Source organism: Triticum dicoccoides, chromosome 2B, assembly GCF_002162155.2.
Source record: "Triticum dicoccoides isolate Atlit2015 ecotype Zavitan chromosome 2B, WEW_v2.0, whole genome shotgun sequence".
Lineage (NCBI taxonomy): Eukaryota > Viridiplantae > Streptophyta > Magnoliopsida > Poales > Poaceae > Triticum > Triticum dicoccoides.
In genome coordinates this window covers 105,368,223-105,387,883 of record NC_041383.1, presented here as the reverse complement: position 1 = coordinate 105,387,883, position 19,661 = coordinate 105,368,223, and the positions used below count along the sequence as shown (strand labels likewise).

At 44.2% G+C, this 19,661-nt stretch overlaps 1 protein-coding gene and 1 pseudogene across 1 annotated transcript; one reads left to right on the top strand and one right to left on the bottom strand.

The window, feature by feature from the left end:
* The first annotated feature begins 250 nt into the window (after nucleotides 1-250).
* Nucleotides 251-2,452, top strand: LOC119367266 (annotated as a pseudogene).
* An 832-nt stretch (nucleotides 2,453-3,284) lies between these two features.
* LOC119362378 (exosome complex component RRP41 homolog) lies at nucleotides 3,285-6,588 on the bottom strand. The gene is made up of 10 exons (XM_037627582.1): nucleotides 6,410-6,588; nucleotides 6,220-6,327; nucleotides 5,635-5,676; nucleotides 5,490-5,557; nucleotides 4,754-4,832; nucleotides 4,627-4,663; nucleotides 4,216-4,332; nucleotides 4,037-4,122; nucleotides 3,780-3,869; nucleotides 3,285-3,614 (listed from the first exon to the last, which is right to left on the bottom strand). Exons 1-10 carry the CDS (start codon nucleotides 6,464-6,466, stop codon nucleotides 3,570-3,572), a joined length of 729 nt encoding a protein of 242 aa, XP_037483479.1. The 5' UTR covers nucleotides 6,467-6,588; the 3' UTR covers nucleotides 3,285-3,569.
* Between the last annotated feature and the right edge of the window lie 13,073 nt (nucleotides 6,589-19,661).

Below are 19,661 nucleotides of genomic sequence, written 5' to 3'. Positions count from 1 at the left end.
GTTGCGTATTGTAATGGACATACCAGACCTGGATGTATTGGTGCTTCATAGACGTTTAGCATCTTTTCTTATGATGGATTGCTATGTTTTTGTGCTTCTATATACACCTACTTCTTTATTGTCATGGACAGACATGATGGCATATCCTTACTATAATATTGTTACATTGCAGAGATGACTACCTAAATGGGATAATTATAACTCGAGGCAGTCTAGTGTTATATGCTAAAGAATCATGTTTTAACCATACGATCACCAGAAACTAGAAACAGAGGATGGCCTTGAGCTTAGTTTGGGCCTCTCTTTGGGTGGTGGGTCTTCTGGGAAGTCTAAGGCAAGAGATGCTTCTCTAGAGCCTAAGGCAGAACCTCAAGTGGAAGAGAGAAGTAGAAAAGGTGTCTTGCAACCTCTCGACGCTCCTTTTGCGCATTACTATCAAGCAACTGCTGAGAACCAGGAACACAGTAGCAAGCAGAGGTAGAGCCCTACTACCCCGCCGTTTGGGAACTTCTGGGGACAGCACGGGGGCTCCTCTGCTCCAGTGGCAGATGGATCCAGTGAACTAATGGCCCACCAATCTCAGCTTCCCCAGTATCAAGAGGGGCGAACTCCAAATAATATTGGAAATAATTCCGAGGAAAACATGCCAGTCTCAAGTAAAAGAAAGTTGCTTTTTGAAGAGACAAGTTTTCAGAAGAAGCATCATTCTGCTGCTGACCAGCCTGACGCATTCAGTAAGAGCTCTGAAGGAGGTGTGAAAAATGCACCAATTTCAATTAGCACAGATGATGGTTCAACTAGTGAAAATGAGGATGTTGCAGAATCGAAAGCAGAAGGCTCAAACTCTTGGTTGGTTGCACAGCGTGAAGACAGTGCCAAGGGCTATGTGGTAAATAGAGGATCTGATATAAAGAGATCCAGTGATGATGCTGCAGGTGGATTTCAAGGAAAGAGGCAACCGAGCTTTTTAGGTAGTGAATCTAGCTTTGGAAAGTTGTTGCATGGAAATCCCTTACAAGCATCGAATGTAGTGACCGCGCGATATCAAGGCCAGACTTAGGTTCAGCACCCCTATGCATAACTAATGCATCCAATTTTCCTCCAATGTATACAGTGCAATTGAGGCCACCCGTAAACAATGGACTAGTTGTCCAGACGATGGGTGGTGCGTCCCAGGTTTCTTTTGGTTACCCAACAGGTCATGTACCAATACTTGAAATGAGCTCTTCATGGGCATTTGGTACTCCGCCTCAGGCTATTTCTTCCTTTGCTGCAAAGCAAGCCGAATGAGCAGGAGCCAAACAAGCTGATGATGGAAAGAAACCTCAAGGTTAGTTCACCTAGTAATACTCTACTTATGTGCAAATAAAGAGGAAAAGGTTATGTTGCTACGGTACTCTAATATATGCCATAAAATGACTCCTATATGTGTCTACCTCTCTAAATGACATCTGTATTTGTTAGGTTAGGTAAGAACACTGAGTTGAAATACTTGGTCTGGATATTTCAGTGAAGAGTTTTAGTCTACTGTCCAGTCCCAAATGTCCTTGTTTATTAGTTTCTCCTTTAGTTTGGTAAGATGGAAGCAATCTGGAGGTGTGTAGTTAGCTCATCTAATTTAGAACCACTTTAATTACTACTCCCTCCGATCCAAAATAAGTGTCGCAGTTTTGAACTAAGGTTAGTTCAACCTTAGTTCAACACTTCGATATTTACTATGGTTCAGATGGAGTATCTGTGAGCAGTACAGTCACTTCTTGATATGCAAGTGCTTTCCTGTAATCTAGCAAGGTAAAATGAACATGGTTGAAAAGTAATTCCTCATTAAGCTTCTTGTGCGCACAGATATACCTTTTGTTCGTTTAAAATTTGGAAAGTTTATCGTTTCCCTTTCTCTTCTGTATGAACTGCAGAGGCTGGCACGTCCTCCTCTGCTCTTTTGGAGGATGGTAGGGTTGTCGAGAAGGTATTGCCTCTCATGGGCTGGGGCTCTGGTATAAGGCCGGGCATTGCCCCGAACGTCAAATTCTGAGGGTCCGGATCATACCCTGATCTTCCCTGGGTATCCACAACCGGGCCAAATGGCAGGACCATATCGGGCGTAACATACAACTTCGGCAAAAACGAAGTGAAGATCGTGTGTGCTTGCCATGGCACACACATGACGCCTGAGGAGTTCATGCGACATGCTAGCATGGACGCCACGAGCCAGGAGAATAATGCTACAATGTCGGCGTTTCCTGTCAGGAATCAAGCAGCCTCAGCCCAAAGCTAATTCGGCGGCATGCGTGCCGGTTTCATAGTGTGCTTGCTTTTCCCTTTGTGTCCATATCATCAGTTCAGTATATTGTTGCTCTGTTGATTCAAACCTTATTGATATACATTATGTAGAGATGTGTCATGTTGTAACTTTGGCTCCATTGTTGTGAACGAAACTGACGTATTTATTATAGCTCCTTTTGTTTTTTCATGGCAGAATAATACTCCCTCTGTTTTCATTTAATCCGTATATTAGGTTTGTCTAAAGTCAAATTTTATATAATTTCAACAAGTTTGTAGAAAAATATAACATATACACAACCAAATCAATACCACTCAATTCATCATTGCATATATTTTCACATCATATAACTAATGTTATTGTAAATGTTCATATTGTTTTCTACAAACTTGATCACACTTTATAAAGTTTGACTTAAGTCAAAGCTAATATGCATGGAGTACATAAAAAATGGAGGTACTATTTGACTACAGCCAGCAAAATGGTGTGCTCGAGCTGCGTTGCCATTTGGTGATGATGCAGGCAGAATGATAGCAGCATACATATGCTTTCTTCTATAAGCGTTTTTCAGTCAAACAAATTTTCACCTTCCATCATAAATGAGGTACTTCCTCCGTCTAGGTGCATAAAAGTCATCTTAGATTGTGCACCGCAACCAAGGCGGAGGGAAAGTCTAGGTGCATAAGTCATCTTAGGTTATGCACCGCAACCAAGACGGAGGGAAAAACAAAAGAACTTAATTTTTATTTGCTAATTAGTAGCACGGTATGTAATGAACTGATCACTGCATATCGTGTTTGGTAGTCTCAAGTCATTAAAAGAATACACACCCCACATCTCTTATTGGTCGATTCCTTTATTCATGCCAAAAACAATAAAGGAGGTGCGAATTAATGCACTGCGCCTAAGTGTTTTGGGAGTATTTGGTTTTCGTAAGGTGACTTATACATCTAGACGGAGGGAGTAGAAATGCTTTCACAACATGTCAACCTGGGGATGTATGTACCTTAGTTAAATTTGCACCATGTTAAAACATTTTCAAAAGTACAACATGGATACCAAGTTCAACATCAAAGTTTTACATAATCAAGATGTCATCTCCTGCGCGCTACAGCATGTACGTTAGGAGGGAAAATGATGGTCCAGCTATCTTTGACAGGTTCAGTGTCATTTTTTTCTCTCAATGCTAGCTCTGCTAGGCAGATAAGCCATCAATCAGCGTTACACAACAGACCCGCCTTCAAGTGCCACAGGCTCTCGTTCAATAGCCTCCACCTGCTAGGTTTAACTAGCCTCGCTGACACTCCAGCTGCTTCGTGTTCTCCAATAGCACCTATTTCAGCATCACAACACAACCAATCAGCATTCAGGTTTCATACAATGGGAAAATCATTGGTGTACACAACAATAAGGTTTCAGTGTGCCCAATGGTAGGATGACAAGTTTGGGGAAGATGTAATTGAGCAAGGGCGGCCGAGGATAAGGAACGGTTCTTAACCTCTCGGATGTAGGTTGCGATGGCTTTGCACCCTTCAGTTGCAAGGTCCATCACAGTCTCAAATGTATCCATTGGTAGTTTCGCGTCCATCTGAAAATCATCTTTTGAGCATTAGTGTTACTGTGAATGAATGATGTCGTGCAGCAAACTAAGCACATAAGAAATGTGTCGCATCAGAAAGTTTGTGTTGCAGATGAGGCACGGGCTAGGGAGACCCTGAAATTTGGAGCAATCAAAGTTTATGATAGTTCTGTAACCTGCAGAAGAGTCACTTTGTCCATCTTTGCAAGAATGCCAACAGTGACATCCGCGCCTCCAGCGCTGTCTTCTATATAATTCAGATCTGAAATAACATATTAGAATGGTTGAGGGCCTCTTTGTCTGAGATGATTCTTTGCTTTGTCATAGATGTGAGAACAGAAAATAGGCCCCCTACCAAGCAAAGGAGTAGAACACAGATACCCAGCACTGCAAGAAGTGACTATGTCTCGCATTGGAATCCCAGCATCTGCAAGTGCTAGAGTTGCAGCATTGATGCATGCAGACCTGGTTCCTGTTAGACACGCAGTCATGATCAAGATAGAAACTTGTGCCATATTTACTACCACTAATGCTACAATCGTTTCGAAGTAGACAAAAATAACACTATGCCATAGCGGGATTGGGTAATGGAAACAAGAAAATGCATGTTTATTATGTAAAATATTTACACAGCCTCTGGACAAAAAAGTAGGCTTGTGTCATGTGCCTTTGGTTTGGCAAGGAAATGAAGTAGGTTCTACAAATAGTTATAGAAGTGCATGCAGATTAGAGATGGATCTGAAATATTCAAAGACAGTGCACTTACCACCATCAGCTTGAAGAACTTGGACAAATATGTCAATCTATAAATAAACACAGTAAGCATTCAAAGTGGGTCCTGTTTATAATTTAGGATAGAGGTTTCTTGCAACTCGACTTGTTAGATGACTCACCTGTGAGTGTGGCATTAAATGTGTTAATATGCTTGCCTCCATTGTTTGTCGAATAACAAGAGAAATTTCTGTTGATCGCCTGTCACAAAGTTATAGATTCACCATATTACTATATAGTTGTGCAGGAATTGAAAAATTAAGTAGACTACAACTGACATGAATCAACTAAGTTATACATTAGCACTGTCTGTTTTATTTTCACATGAGGAAGTTTCTGAACTTCTACTTTAATTCCATTGCAACATTTGGTCACATTACTGGCCCAAAAAGCTCTTGAGATGACACCCACCCTTAGTTTTGAGGACCTTTCCCCTTTAAGAACAACTCAGACACAATTCAAAAATAACAGTCCCCAACACAGACAACAATAATGAAAATACTGAAATGAATAAACTAAGCTATACATTAGCACTGTCTGTTTCATTTCACACGAGGAAATTCCTGAACTTCTACTTTAATGGCATTGCAATATTTGGTCACCTTACCGGCCCAAAAAGCTCTCAACATGATCCCATTAAGAAAAAAATCAGACATAATTCAAAAGTACAATCCCCAATACAGAAAATGATAATGACAACGGAAATATTAGAAGAAACATAACATGGAGAAAATGAAGCCTCGAAATAACGATATGAAAACCTGTCAAGTCGAAAGCATGTACTGATAATAAATGAATCCACGATAGTCAGTGGTTAAGTTATTTTCATCAGTTCTTCCTCCTCAAGCTGGAACATACCTGTCACCTTTTGGCTTTCTCCTTCGATCCCCAGTGCTAAATTCTGCCATTCTATACTCACAACGCACCTGCAGACACATTTCTCAGGAGCGCATCCTAACAAGAGAAGCTTTAATACACGGTGCACTTGGGAAAATAAACTTACCAAAGCCTCTTTACTGTTTTGTTGCTGACTCCTGTTTTGGATCTGAATGAGTGAAACAAGCAGATATAAGATTGTGTTTAACGCTGGGATTTGTTAGCCATTCATATTGAGGAATACTGACTGTGACTGGTATGAAAAAACAATATCATAGCTACACATGGAAAGCCGCCCTAGGCCCTGTGGAATAACTCCCCATCTTCAACTGGCACAGCTTTCCTAGAACACGTTGCCACTATCAAAACACCAGAAGGATACAATTCTGCCGTAGCATCTCCAACATGAACGACTACTGTGCCATTTCATCACGCACTTTGAGAAAAGTTACTCCATGTAGTTAGTCTTAGCAGCGCACCAACTAGAAAGTAAATCCTTTCATAGACAGTACATGAAACGTGCTGCATGAACTTGGGAAAAGAACCGTTGATAGGCATTCCATCAAACATGTCGTCTGCACTCTCAAAATCACCATCCTGATTCCAAAACTTAACTAAGAACTATGAACTCTCGCTACTCCCTAGCAGACACTGCATCGAACAGTTGGCGTGCAACAGGCTCTGGTCGAGCAAGACGGGGGACATGGACTACCTCTCGGGGCCCGTAGACAGCGGCGATGACCCTGGTGTTGCCCATCTCGAAGAGCGCCGAGCCGTCGGCCCTGGAGACGACGCCGACCTCGCCCTTGAGCTGCCGCATCTGCGAGACACCGGCCGCCAAGAATCAGAGTCATCCGAGCGTGAAGCAGAGGAAGGCGAGGCAGGGAGGAGAGGGGCGTGACCTCGTTGGGGCGGCGGCCGTCGACGCGGAAGCCCGTGAGAGGGTTGACGTACTCCATGGTGGGACTGTTTTGCCCCCTCCACTCCCGCTTCTAGCTCCGCGCGGGCGGCGGCGGCGGCGAGGGCTCTGCTGCAGGTTGATACAGAGGGTTGGTTCGTAAACTTTTGCAACGGTTCGAGAGAGAGGGGCTCGCTCGGTTCTGTGCCCGGGCCGTGGGTGGGTCAGCGTGAATCGATTTCCTGGGCGGTGGCAATTTGTCGTAAATACGAGGAACTCCAGATTCCGTTCATTTGCGAAGCTCGGTTTTCCTTCCTACACAAAAATGCACTACGGCCCATCGTTTTTCGAAATCCTAATTAAGGCTGGTTGTAACGGAGAGTATCATATACTAGTATCATGCATATGATACTAGCGTATGATACTACCTCCCTAATGCATAGTATCATACTTCCTTCCTTCCGAAATATAAGTCTTTCTAGTGATTCCATTAGGTGGACTATATACGGAGCAAAATGAATGAATCTATACTTAAAATGCATCTATATACATCCGTATGTGGTTCATAGTGTAATCTCTACAAAGACTTATATTTAGGAATGGAGGAAGTATATTAGTATCATGTAGTACTCTATTTATTGCCATGCATGACACAAAGTAATATAGCATTTAATATGATACGGTATCATGATATGATACTACACCCTCTTTTTCTTCATTTAATGCTATGACACCTCATCAAAATTGCCTAGTTGGCATGTATGATACTAGCTATGATACTACCATTACAACCAGCCTGAATACTCCTTGCGGAGATCACTCCAACTTTCCACGGTTGCGACAAGTGGCGCGCTATATGTGCGCCACTTGTCGCAACATGAGAGTTTTCCCTTTTTTCGTAGATCCGTTTATTCAAAATGTTTTATCTCTTAAATCGTGTGTTCAAATCTTGAACCGCATTCGCCTTTGGATTCCTCGCGCCGAGATCTTCAAAACTAGATCCTATGTTGATAGGTTTTGATGAACTTTTTTTTAATGAAAAAAACCGATGAAAAAACTGGACGAAAAAACCGAACCGGAAGCACGGGTTTTTCCTTTTCGAAAGAGGCACGCCCGTGCCTCCGACGAAATCACAATCGTGCCTCTCGCGGAAGCAAAACCGCGCCTCTCGCGAAAGAAAAAAAACAGAAAATGTGTTTTTTTCGTTTTCGAGGAGGCACGACCGTGACTCTCGCGAAAGCACAACCGTATCTCTCGCGGAAGCAAAACCGTGCCTCTCGCGAAAGAAAAAAATAGAAACCGTGTTTTTTTTCGTTTCCAAGAGGCACGACCGTGACTCTCGTGAAAGCACAACCGTGCCTCTCGCGGAAGCAAAACCGTGTATCTCGCGAAAGGGGAAAAAAAACAGAAAACACGTTTTTTTTTCGTTTCCAAGAGGCACGTGCCTCTTGCGAAAACAAAACCGTGACTCTCGCGAAAAAAAATGCGTTTTTTTGCGCAAATTTTTTTTTAAAATTTTTTTTGTCGAAAAGCTAGGAAAGACCGGTGGAAAACCAAAACGTCAAAAAAACCTTTAAAAGCCAAAAACGCGTGCGGAAAAATTAAAAAAAATCCGAAGGAAGTGCCGAAAGCGCGACACATGGCGAATGGCTGAGAACGCGTCAAGTGGCGCTGATCGTTGCGAGGCTCCCGAAGGAGCGCTCATTAATTAGTTGCTCCCCTCGTTTTCTATCTGGAGTTTGTGAAGCTGAGAGCTGGAAAGGTTCAGAAGAGGCCCTGAGTGGGAACCGGCTCCTTACGACGACCATTCACCCAACGGAGTTCCTCACCCAACCCATCTCCCCAGCCATTCTGGCGCCAAAACACACCTCGGTATCGTCTTCTGGCGCCAAAACACAGAACGGAGCACTGTGAGCCCGCGCAGGCGGCCGATGCGGCGGAGCTCACGCTCCTCCTCTCAAAGCGCGCGAGCACGCACCGGCAGCGTGCTTCTCCCTTTGGGGCCGGTCACAAGAACTCCCCCATCACATACCCTTGATAATACTCTCCTCTGACAACTGTGGGGACGAGAAAGCTCGCCGCCGGCGGTGCGCTCCTACTTCATTGCTCATCCGATGGAGAATCAGACCAGCACCAATTTGAACAAGACTGGTGAAGAGGGACAATGAAGGAGCCAATGCCATCAAACGTTTGCCTGCTCATTGCACTACGAGTTGAATCCAGAGCACGAGTCCAGAGAGAGACTACCTAGAAACAAAATAACTACATCGATGTTAGTTCAAGCAAGCGAGGTATACAATACACTCCTAGCATATTTGAAAGTTTTTATAAACAGAGTATGTGAGATGTATAGCAGCCAGTAGTAAAGTACTGGATTGTGGATCTGAAGTGCACTGGCGGATCCTCTTGGAGACCATACTGGGCCATGGCCCGGTCTATCAAAAGTGCAAAAAATAATTAGCAGCATATGCCCATGTGATCCATTCCATCCGAATTGTTTATCTGGGCCAGATAGCAAGTGTCATCAACTCTCTCCTTGCTCTTTTGTGGGTCATCGATGTTGGTGTTGGGCAATGCCGAGTGACAGAGATGGTGCAGGCAATGCACTAGCAAGCTACGCCCAATACCAACCTCCAAATTTCAAAAAAGAAACTTCAAATTACTCCGATTCTCAGGGAAAAAAAAACACCCAGCGTTCAAATTCTTTTGACTCTAAAAAAAAGATCCTTCCCTGGTCTCAAATTCTTTTGACTCTACAAATAAAGTCTGAAAGACCGTGTATTTATTTGTGCTTGATTATCTTTGCTTCGCATTTTAAATGTCGGCCCCTCCTATATATTTTGTGTCATGCTCCGCCTCTGCTGAAGTGGCAGTTGGTAGCCTTTGCAGAGATCAAATATTTGAATGCACGCACGGTGATTGGTAATTCATTGGAACACCCCCCCTCCTGAGCCTGACTAGGCCTCCTGGCCCCTATGTGGACTGTGGCCTGCGTTTTCTGTATGTAGGGCTTGTTGTGCTGTGCCCTCAGCTGAGACCCTTTGTTGTACTATTTTGGCTCTTGTGGACCTCCGTGTGTGTGTGTTTGGTGTGTGTTGGATCTTGTTGGATGCTTATTGGGCGGTTGGCTTTATAATATAAAGCGGGGCGAAAGCCTTTTTCGGTAATCCGTTGGAACAAACAGTCACATGTAGTCGTGGCCGAAGCAGTCACGTTTCGTCCCTGTCCGGCGACCGCGGCGATGCTCAGTGAAATCCTACGGTGAGTCTCTCCTTCGTTGATTTGCATTATATGTGTCGCTGGTCTACATCAGGCAGCAGTAATTTCATGATTTAGATAAAATTAGTTAGGTCGGTAATTTCTTCTTTTATCCCCGCGTACAGGTATTGCAAATTAGTCATGATGCATTGGTTGTATTATTTAGAAATAATTTTTCATAAATTGTGTTTGTATTTGTATAGTCATGAAGATGAAAACGGTATATTTTTGTCTATAAATAACACATTTGATTTTCTAGGTAGTCAAGAACCGGAATTTATAAAAAATATAGAAATGTAACCTATTTGCATTGCCCCACTGATTGTAAGATATATCAAAAGCATTCAATATATCAACGATGTTAACTATTTTTTCTGGTTATGGTCTCTTGGCCCCCCTATGGTCAAATCCTGGCTCCGTCCCTGGGAAGGATCCAAATTGTAAACACACGAACATAGACAAACAAAGACTGGAACCATGTGTATCCATCGAGACAAATGCCGATCAAATCCCATAAGATCCGCTGGAGACAAATCTCCACATGCCCTCCGACGATGCTAGAAACACCACCAAAATGGGGGCTAGGTAGGGATTGTTGGAAATATGCCCTAGAGGCAATAATAAAATGGTTATTATTATATTTCCTTGTTCATGATAATTATATATTGTTCATGTTATAATTGTATTAATCGGAAACCGTAATACATGTGTGAATACATAGACCACACCATGTCCCTAGTGAGCCTCTAGTTGACTAGCTCGTTGATCAATAGATGGTCATGGTTTCCTGACTATGGACATTAGATGTCATTGATAACGGGATCACATCATTAGGAGAATGATGTGATGGACAAGATCCAATCATAAGCATAGCACAAGATCGTGTAGTTCGTTTGCTAGAGCTTTTCTAATGTCAAGTATCATTTCCTTAAACCATGAGATTGTGTAACTCCCGGATACCGTAGGAGTGCTTTGGGTGTACCAAATGTCACAACGTAACTAGGTGACTATAAAGGTGCTCTATAGGTATCTCCGAAAGTGTCTGTTGGGTTGGCACGAATCAAGACTGGGATTCATCACTCTGTATGATGGAGAGGTATCTCTGGGCCCACTCGGTAATGCATCATCATAATGAGCTCAATGTGACCAAGTGGTTGGTTACGGGATCATGCATTACGGAACGAGTAAAGTGAATCGCCGGTAACAAGATTGAACAAGGTATTGGGATACCGACGATCGAATCTCGGGCAAGTAACGTACCGATTGACAAAGGGAATTGTATACGGGATTATTTGAATCCTCGACATCGTGGTTCATCCAATGAGATCATCGTGGAACATGTGGGAGCCAACATGGGTATCCAGATCCCGCTGTTGGTTATTGGCCGGAGAGTTGTCTCGGTCATGTCTGCGTGATACCCAAACCCATAAGGTCTACACACTTAAGGTTCGATAATGCTAGGGTTATAAGGAAGATTTGTATGTGATTACCGAATGTTGTTCGGAGTCCCGGATGAGATCTCGGACGTCACGAGGAGTTCCGGAATGGTTCCGAGGTGAAGATTTATATATGGGAAGTTGTCATATGGTCACCGGAAATATTCGAGGGCATACCGGTATTGTACCGAGGCCACCGGAGGGGTTCCGAGGGTTCACCGGGAGGGGCCACCTGTCCCGGAGGACCTCGTGGGCTGTAGAGGGAAGGGAACCAGCCCCTAAGATGGCTGCGCGCCACCCCCCCCCCCCTTGGGCCCATGCGCCTAGGGTTGTGGAGGAAACCCTAAAGGGGGCGCCCCCCTTGCTTGGGGGGCAAGCCCCCTCCCCTTGGCCGCCGCCCCCCCTCTAGATATCATCTAGAGGGGGCCGGCCCCCTTCCCCCTTCTCCCTATAAATAGAGGGGTGAGGGGAGGGCTGCTACACAACATCCAAGGCGCAGCCCCTCCCCTCCCCAACACCTCTCCTCCTCCGCAAGAGCTTGGCGAAGCCCTGCCGGAGAACTGCCACTCCATCACCACCACGCCGTCGTGCTGCTATTGGAGCTTTCTTCCTCAACCTCTCCCTCCTCCTTGTTGGATCAAGGCGCGGGAGACGTCACCGAGCTGCACGTGTGTTGAGCACAGAGGCACCGTTGTTCGGTGCTTAGATCGGATTCGGCCACGATCTGAATCGCTACGTGTATGACTCCTCCAACCGCGTTCTTGCAACGCTTCCGACTCGCGATCTTCAAGGGTATGAAGATGCACTCTCCTCTCTCTCATTGCTAGTTACTCCATAGATTGATCTTGGTGATGCATAGATAATTTCTGCTACGATCCCCAACAGTGGCATCAGAGCTAGGTCTATGCGTAGTTTCTATGCACGAGTAGAACACAAGTTTGTTGTGGGCGTCGATTTTGTCAATTTACTTGCCACTACTAGTCTTATCTTGTTTCGGCGGCATCGTGGGATGAAGCGGCCCGGACCGACCTTACACGTACGCTTACGTGAGACAGGTTTGATCGACTGACATGCACTAGTTGCATAAGGTGGCTAGCGGGTGTCTGTCTCTCCCACTTTAGTCGGATCGGATTTGATGAAAAGGGTCCTTATGAAGGGTAAGTAGCAATTGGCATATCACGTTGTGGTTTTTGGTGTAGGTAAGAAACGTTCTTGCTAGAAACCTATAGCAGCCACGTAAAAACTTGCAATAACAATTAGAGGACGTCTAACTTGTTTTTGCAGCATATGCCGTGTGATGTGATATGGCCATGAAGGATGTGATGAATGAAATATATGTGATGTATGAGATTGATCATGGTCTTGTAATAGGAATCACGACTTGCATGTCGATGAGTATGACAACCGGTAGGAGCCATAGGAGTTGTCTTTATTTATTGTATGACCTGCGTGTCATTGAATAACGCCGTGTAATTACTTTACTTTATTGCTAAACTGTTAGCCATAGTAGTAGAAGTAATAGTTGGCGACACAACTTCATGGAGACACGATGATGGAGACCATGATGATGGAGATCATGGTGTCATGCCAGTGACGATGATGATCATGGCGCCCTGAAGATGGAGATCAAAAGGAGGAAAATGATATTGGCCATATCATGTCACTATTTGATTGCATGTGATGTTTATCATGTTTTTGCATCTTATTTGCTTAGAACGACGGTAGCATAAATAAGATGATCCATCATAATAATTTCAAGAAAGTGTTCCCCCTAACTATGCGCCGTTGCGAAAGTTCGTTGTTTCGAAGCACCACGTGATGATCAGGTGTGATAGATTCTAACGTTCACATACAACGGGTGCAAGCAGATTTACACATGCAAAAACACTTAGGTTGACTTGACGAGCCTAGCATGTATAGACATGGCCTCGGAACACAAAAGACCGAAAGGTCGAACATGAGTCGTATAGAAGATACAATCAACATGAAGATGTTCACCGATGATGACTAGTCCGTCTCACGTGATGATCGGACATGGCCTAGTTGACACGGATCATGTATCACTTAGATGACTAGAGGGATGTCTATCTGAGTGGGAATTCATTAAATAATTTGATTAGATGAACTTAATTATCATGAACTTAGTCTAAAAATCTTTACAATATGTCTTGTAGATCAAATGGCCCACGCTAAAGTTGTCCTCAACTTCAACGTGTTCCTAGAGAAAACCAAGCAGAAAGACGATGGTAGCAACTATACAGACTGGGTCCGGAACTTGAGGATCATCCTCATAGCTGCCAAGAAAGCATATATCCTTGAAGCACCGCTAGGTGAAGCACCTGTCCCAGCGAACCAAGATGTTACGAACGCCTGGCAGTCACGTGTTGATGATTACTCCCTGGTTCAGTGCGGCATGCTTTATAGCTTAGAACTGGGGCTCCAAAAGCGTTTCGAGCAGCACAGAGCATATGCGATGTTCCAAGAGCTGAAAATGGTTTTCCAAGCTCATGCTCGGGTCGAGAGATACGAAGTCTCCGACAAGTTCTACAGTTGTAAGATGGAGGAGAATAGTTCCGTCAGCGAACACATACTCAAAATGTCTGGGTTGCACAACCGCTTGTCCCAACTGGGAGTTAATCTCCTGGATGACGCGGTCGTTGACAGAATCCTTCAGTCGCTCCCACCAAACTACAAGAGCTTTGTGATGAACTTCAATATGCAGGGGATGGAGAAAACCATTCCTGAGGTATATTTGATGATGAAATCAGCGGAAGTGGAAATCAAAAAGGAACATCAAGTGTTGATGGTGAATAAAACCACTATGTTCAAGAAAGGCAAGGGTAAAAAAGGGCTTCAAGAAAGACGGCAAGGGAGTTGTCACGCCCAGTAAGCAAGCTACCGAGAAGAAGCCAAAGAATGGACCCAAGCCTGAGACTGAGTGTTTTTATTGCACGGGAAATGGTCACTGGAAGTGGAACTACCCCAAGTACTTAGCGGACAACAAGGCCGGCAACACCAAAGGTATATGTGATATACATGTTATTGATGTGTACCTTACCAGTACTCGTAGTAGCTCCTGGGTATTTGATACTGGTGCGTTTGCTCATATTTGTAACTCAAAACAGGAGCTGCGGAATAAGCGGAGACTGGCAAAGGACGAGGTGACGATGCGCGTCGGGAATGGTTCCAAGGTCGATGTGATCGCCGTCGGCACGCTACCTCTACATTTACCTATAGGATTAGTTTTAAACCTCAATAATTGTTATTTAGTGTCAGCTTTGAGCATGAACATTATATCTAGATCTCGTTTAATACGAGATGGCTACTCATTTAAATCCAAGAATAATGGTTGTTCTATTTATATGAGAGATATGTTTTATGGTCATTTTATGGTCATGCCCCGTTGGTCAATGGTTTATTCTTAATGAATCTCGAACGTAATGTTACACATATTCATAGTGTGAATACCAAAAGATGTAAGGTTGATAATGATAGTCCCACATACTTGTGGCACTGCCGCCTTGGTCACATTGGTGTCAAATGCATGAAGAAGCTCCATGCAGATGGACTTCTGGAGTATCTCGATTATGAATCATTTGACACGTGCGAACCATGCCTCATGGGCAAGATGACCAAGACTCCGTTCTCCGGAACAATGGAGCGAGCAATCAACTTATTTGAAATCATACATACTTATGTGTGCGGTCCAATGAGCATTGAGGCTCGCGGTGGCAATCGTTATGTTCTCACCCTCACTGATGACTTAAGTAGATATGGGTATGTCTACTTAATGAAACACAAGTCTGAAACCTTTGAAAAGTTCAAGGAATTTCAGAGTGAGGTTGAAAATCAACGTGACAAAAAGATAAAGTTCTTACGATCAGATCGCGGAGGGGAATATTTGAGTCACGAATTTGGCACACACTTAAGGAAATGTGGAATCGTTTCACAACTCACGCCGCCTGGAACACCTTAGCGTAATGGTGTGTCCGAACATCATAATCGCACTCTATTGGATATGGTGTGATCTATGATGTCTCTTACCTATCTACCGCTCTCATTTTGGGGCTATGCTTTAGAGACTGCCATATTCACTTTAAATAGGGCTCCGTCAAATCCGTTGAGACGACACCGTATGAATTATGGTTTGGGAAGAAACCTAAGCTGTCGTTTCTAAAAGTTTGGGGATGCGATGCTTATGTCAAGAAACTTCAACCTGAAAAGCTCGAACCCAAGTCGGAAAAATGCGTCTTCATAGGATATCCTAAGGAAACCATTGGGTATACGTTCTACCTCAGATCCGAAGGCAAGATCTTTGTTGCCAAGAACGGGTCCTTTCTGGAGAAAGAGTTTCTCTTGAAAGAAGTAAGTGGGAGGAAAGTAGAACTTGATGAAGTACTGCCTCTTGAAGCGGAAAGTAGCACAGCACAGGAAGATGTTTCTGTGGTGCCTGCACCGGTTACAGAGGAGGTTAATGATGATGATCAAGGAACTTCCGATCAAGTTGCTACTGAACTTCGTAGGTCCACGAGGACACGTTCCACACCAGAATGGTATGGCAACCCTGTCCTGGAAATCATGTTGTTAGACAATGGTGAACCTTCGAACTATGAAGAAGCGATGGCGGGCCCAGATTCCAACAAATGGCTTGAAGCCATGCAATCCGAGATAGGATCCATGTATGAAAACAAAGTATGGACTTTGACAGACTTGCCCGATGATCGGCGAGCGATAGAAAATAAATGGATCTTTAAGAAGAATATAGACGCGGATGGTAATGTTACCATCTATAAAGCTCGACTTGTCGCTAAGGGTTATCGACAAGTTCAAGGGGTTGACTACGATGAGACCTTCTCACCCGTAGAGAAGCTAAAGTCCGTCCGAATCATGTTAGCAATTGCCGCATTCTATGATTATGAGATATGGCAAATGGACGTCAAAATGGCATTCCTTAACGGCTTTCTTAAGGAAGAATTGTATATGATGCAGCCGGAAGGTTTTGTCGATCCTAAGAATGCTAACAAGGTATGCAAGCTCCAGCGCTCCATCTATGGGCTGGTGCAAGCATCTCGGAGTTGGAACATTCGCTTTGATGAAATGATCAAAGCGTTTGGGTTTATGCAGACTTATGGAGAAGCCTACGTTTACAAGAAAGTGAGTGGGAGCTCTGTAGCATTTCTCATATTATATGTAGATGACATACTGTTGATGGGAAATGATATAGAACTCTTGGAGAGCATAAAGTCCTACTTGAATAAGTGTTTTTCAGTGAAGGACCTTGGAGAAGCTGCTTACATATTGGGCATCAAGATCTATAGAGATAGATTGAGACGCCTCATAGGTCTTCCACAAAGCACATACCTTGATAGGATATTGAAGAAGTTCAATATGGATCAGTCCAAGAAAGGGTTCTTGCATGTATTGCAAGGTGTGAAATTGAGCTCAGCTCAAAGCCCGACCACGGTAGAAGATAGAGAAAAGATGAGTGTCATCCCCTATGCCTCAGCCATAGGGTCTATTATGTATGCCATGCTATGTACCAGACCTGATGTAAACCTTGTCGTAACTATGGTAGGAAGGTACCAAAGTAATCCCAGCATGGAACACTGGACAGCGGTCAGGAATATCCTGAAGTACCTGAAAAGGACAAAGGATATGTTTCTCGTTTATGAAGGTGACGAAGAGCTCGTCATAAAGGGTTACGTCGATGCTAGCTTCGACACAGATCTGGATAACTCCAAGTCATAAACCAGATACGTGTATATTTTGAATGGTGGGGCAGTAAGCTGGTGCAGTTGCAAGCAAAGCGTCGTGGTAGGATCTACATGTGAAGCGGAGTACATGGCAGCCTCGGAGGCAGCACATGAAGCAATCTGGATGAAGGAGTTCATTACCAACCTAGGAGTTGTTCCCAATGCGTCGGGCCCGATGACTCTCTTCTGTGACAACACTGGAGCTAATGCCCTTGCCAAGGAGCCCAGGTTTCACAAGAAGACCAGACACATCAAGCGTCGCTTCAACTCCATTCGTGAAAACGTTCAAGATGGAGACATAGATATTTGTAAAGTGCATACGGATCTGAATGTCGCAGATCCATTGACTAAACCTCTTCCGCGAGCAAAACATGATCAACACCAGAACTCTATGGGTGTCCGATTCATCACAATCTAACTAGATTATTGACTCTAGTGCAAGTGGGAGACTGTTGGAAATATGCCCTAGAGGCAATAATAAAATGGTTATTATTATATTTCCTTGTTCATGATAATTGTCTATTGTTCATGTTATAATTGTATTGATCGGAAACCGTAATACATGTGTGAATACATAGACCACACCATGTCCCTAGTGAGCCTCTAGTTGACTAGCTCGTTTATCAACAGATGGTCATGGTTTCCTAACTATGGACATTGGATGTCATTGATAACGGGATCACATCATTAGGAGAATGATGTGATGGACAAGACCCAATCATAAGCATAGCACAAGATCGTGTAATTCGTTTGCTAGAGCTTTTCTAATGTCAAGTATCATTTCCTTAGACCATGAGATTGTGTAACTCCCGGATACCGTAGGAGTGCTTTGGGTGTACCAAACGTCACAACGTAACTAGGTGACTATAAAGGTGCTCTACAGGTATCTCCGAAAGTGTTTGTTGGGTTGGCACGAATCAAGACTAGGATTTGTCACTCTGTATGACGGAGAGGTATCTATGGGCCCACTCGGTAATGCATCATCATAATGAGCTCAATGTGACCAAGTGGTTGGTCACGGGATCATGCATTACGGAACGAGTAAAGTGACTCGGCGGTAACAAGATTGAACGAGGTATTGGGATACCGACGATCGAATCTCGGGCAAGTAACGTACCGATTGACAAAGGGAATTGTATACGGGGTTACTTGAATCCTCGACATCGTGGTTCATCCAATGAGATCATCGTGGAACATGTGGGAGCCAACATGGGTATCCAGATCCCGTTGTTGGTTATTGGCCGGAGAGCTGTCTCGGTCATGTATGCGTGATTCCCGAACCCGTAGGGTCTACACACTTAAGGTTCGATGACGCTAGGGTTATAAGGAAGATTTGTATGTGATTACTGAATGTTGTTCGGAGTCCCGGATGAGATCTCGGACGTCACGAGGAGTTCCGGAATGGTTCGGAGGTGAATATTTATATATGGGAAGTTGTCATACAGTCACCGGAAATATTCGGGGGCATACTGGTATTGTACCGGGGCCACCGGAGGGGTGCCGGGGGTCCACCGGGAGGGGCCACCTGTCCCAGAGGGCCTCGTGGGCTGTAGAGGGAAGGGAACCAGCCCCTAAGAGGGCTGGGCACCACCCCCCCCCCTTTGGGCCCATGCGCCTAGGGTTGGGAGGGAAACCCTAAAGGGGGCGCCCCCCTTGCTCGGGGGGGCAAGCCCCCTCCCCTTGGTCGCCGCCCCCCCCCCTCTAGATCTCATCTAGAGGGGGCCGGCCCCCTTCCCCATTCTCCCTATAAATAGAGGGGGTGAGGGGAGGGCTGAAGGAAATATGCCCTAGAGGTAATAATAAAGTTATTATTTATTTCCTCATATCTTGATAAATGTTTATTATTCATGCTAGAATCGTATTAACCGGAAACATGATACATGTGAGAATACATAGACAAACATAGTGTCACTAGTATGCCTCTACTTGACTAGCTCATTAATCAAAGATGGTTATGTTTCCTAACCATAGACATGTGTTGTCATTTGATTAACGGGATCACATCATTAGGAGAATGTTGTGATTGACTTGACCCATTCCGTTAGCTTAGCACTTGATCGTTTAGTATGTTGCTATTGCTTTCTTCATGACTTATACAAAGTTCCTACAACTATGAGATTGTGCAACTCCCGTTTACCGGAGGAACACTTTGTGTGCTACCAAACGTCACAACGTAACTGGGTGATTATAAAGGTGCTCTACAGGTGTCTCCAAAGGTACATGTTGAGTTGGCATAATTCGAGATTAGGTTTTGTCACTCCGATTGTCGGAGAGGTATCTCTGGGCCCTCTCGGTAATACTCATCACTTAAGCCTTGCAAGCATTGTAACTAATAAGTTAATTATGAAATGATGTATTACGTAACGAGTAAAGAGACTTGCCGGTAACGAGATTGAACTAGGTATTGGATACCGACGATCGAATCTCGGGCAAGTAACATACCGATGACAAAGGGAACAACGTATGTTGTTATGCGGTTTGACCGATAAAGATCTTCGTAGAATATATAGGAACCAATATGAACATCCAGGTTCCACTATTGGTTATTGACCGAGAATAGTTCTAGGTCATGTCTACATAGTTCTCGAACCCGTAGGGTCCGCACGCTTAACGTTACGATGACAATTTTATTATGAGTTTATAAGTTTTGATGTACCGAAGTTTGTTCGGAGTCCCAGATGTGATCACGGACATGACGAGGAGTCTCGAAATGGTCGAGACATAAAGATTGATACATTGGACGACTATATTCGGACACCGGAAGTGTTCCGGGTGATTTCGGAGAAAACCGGAGTGCCGAAGGGTTACC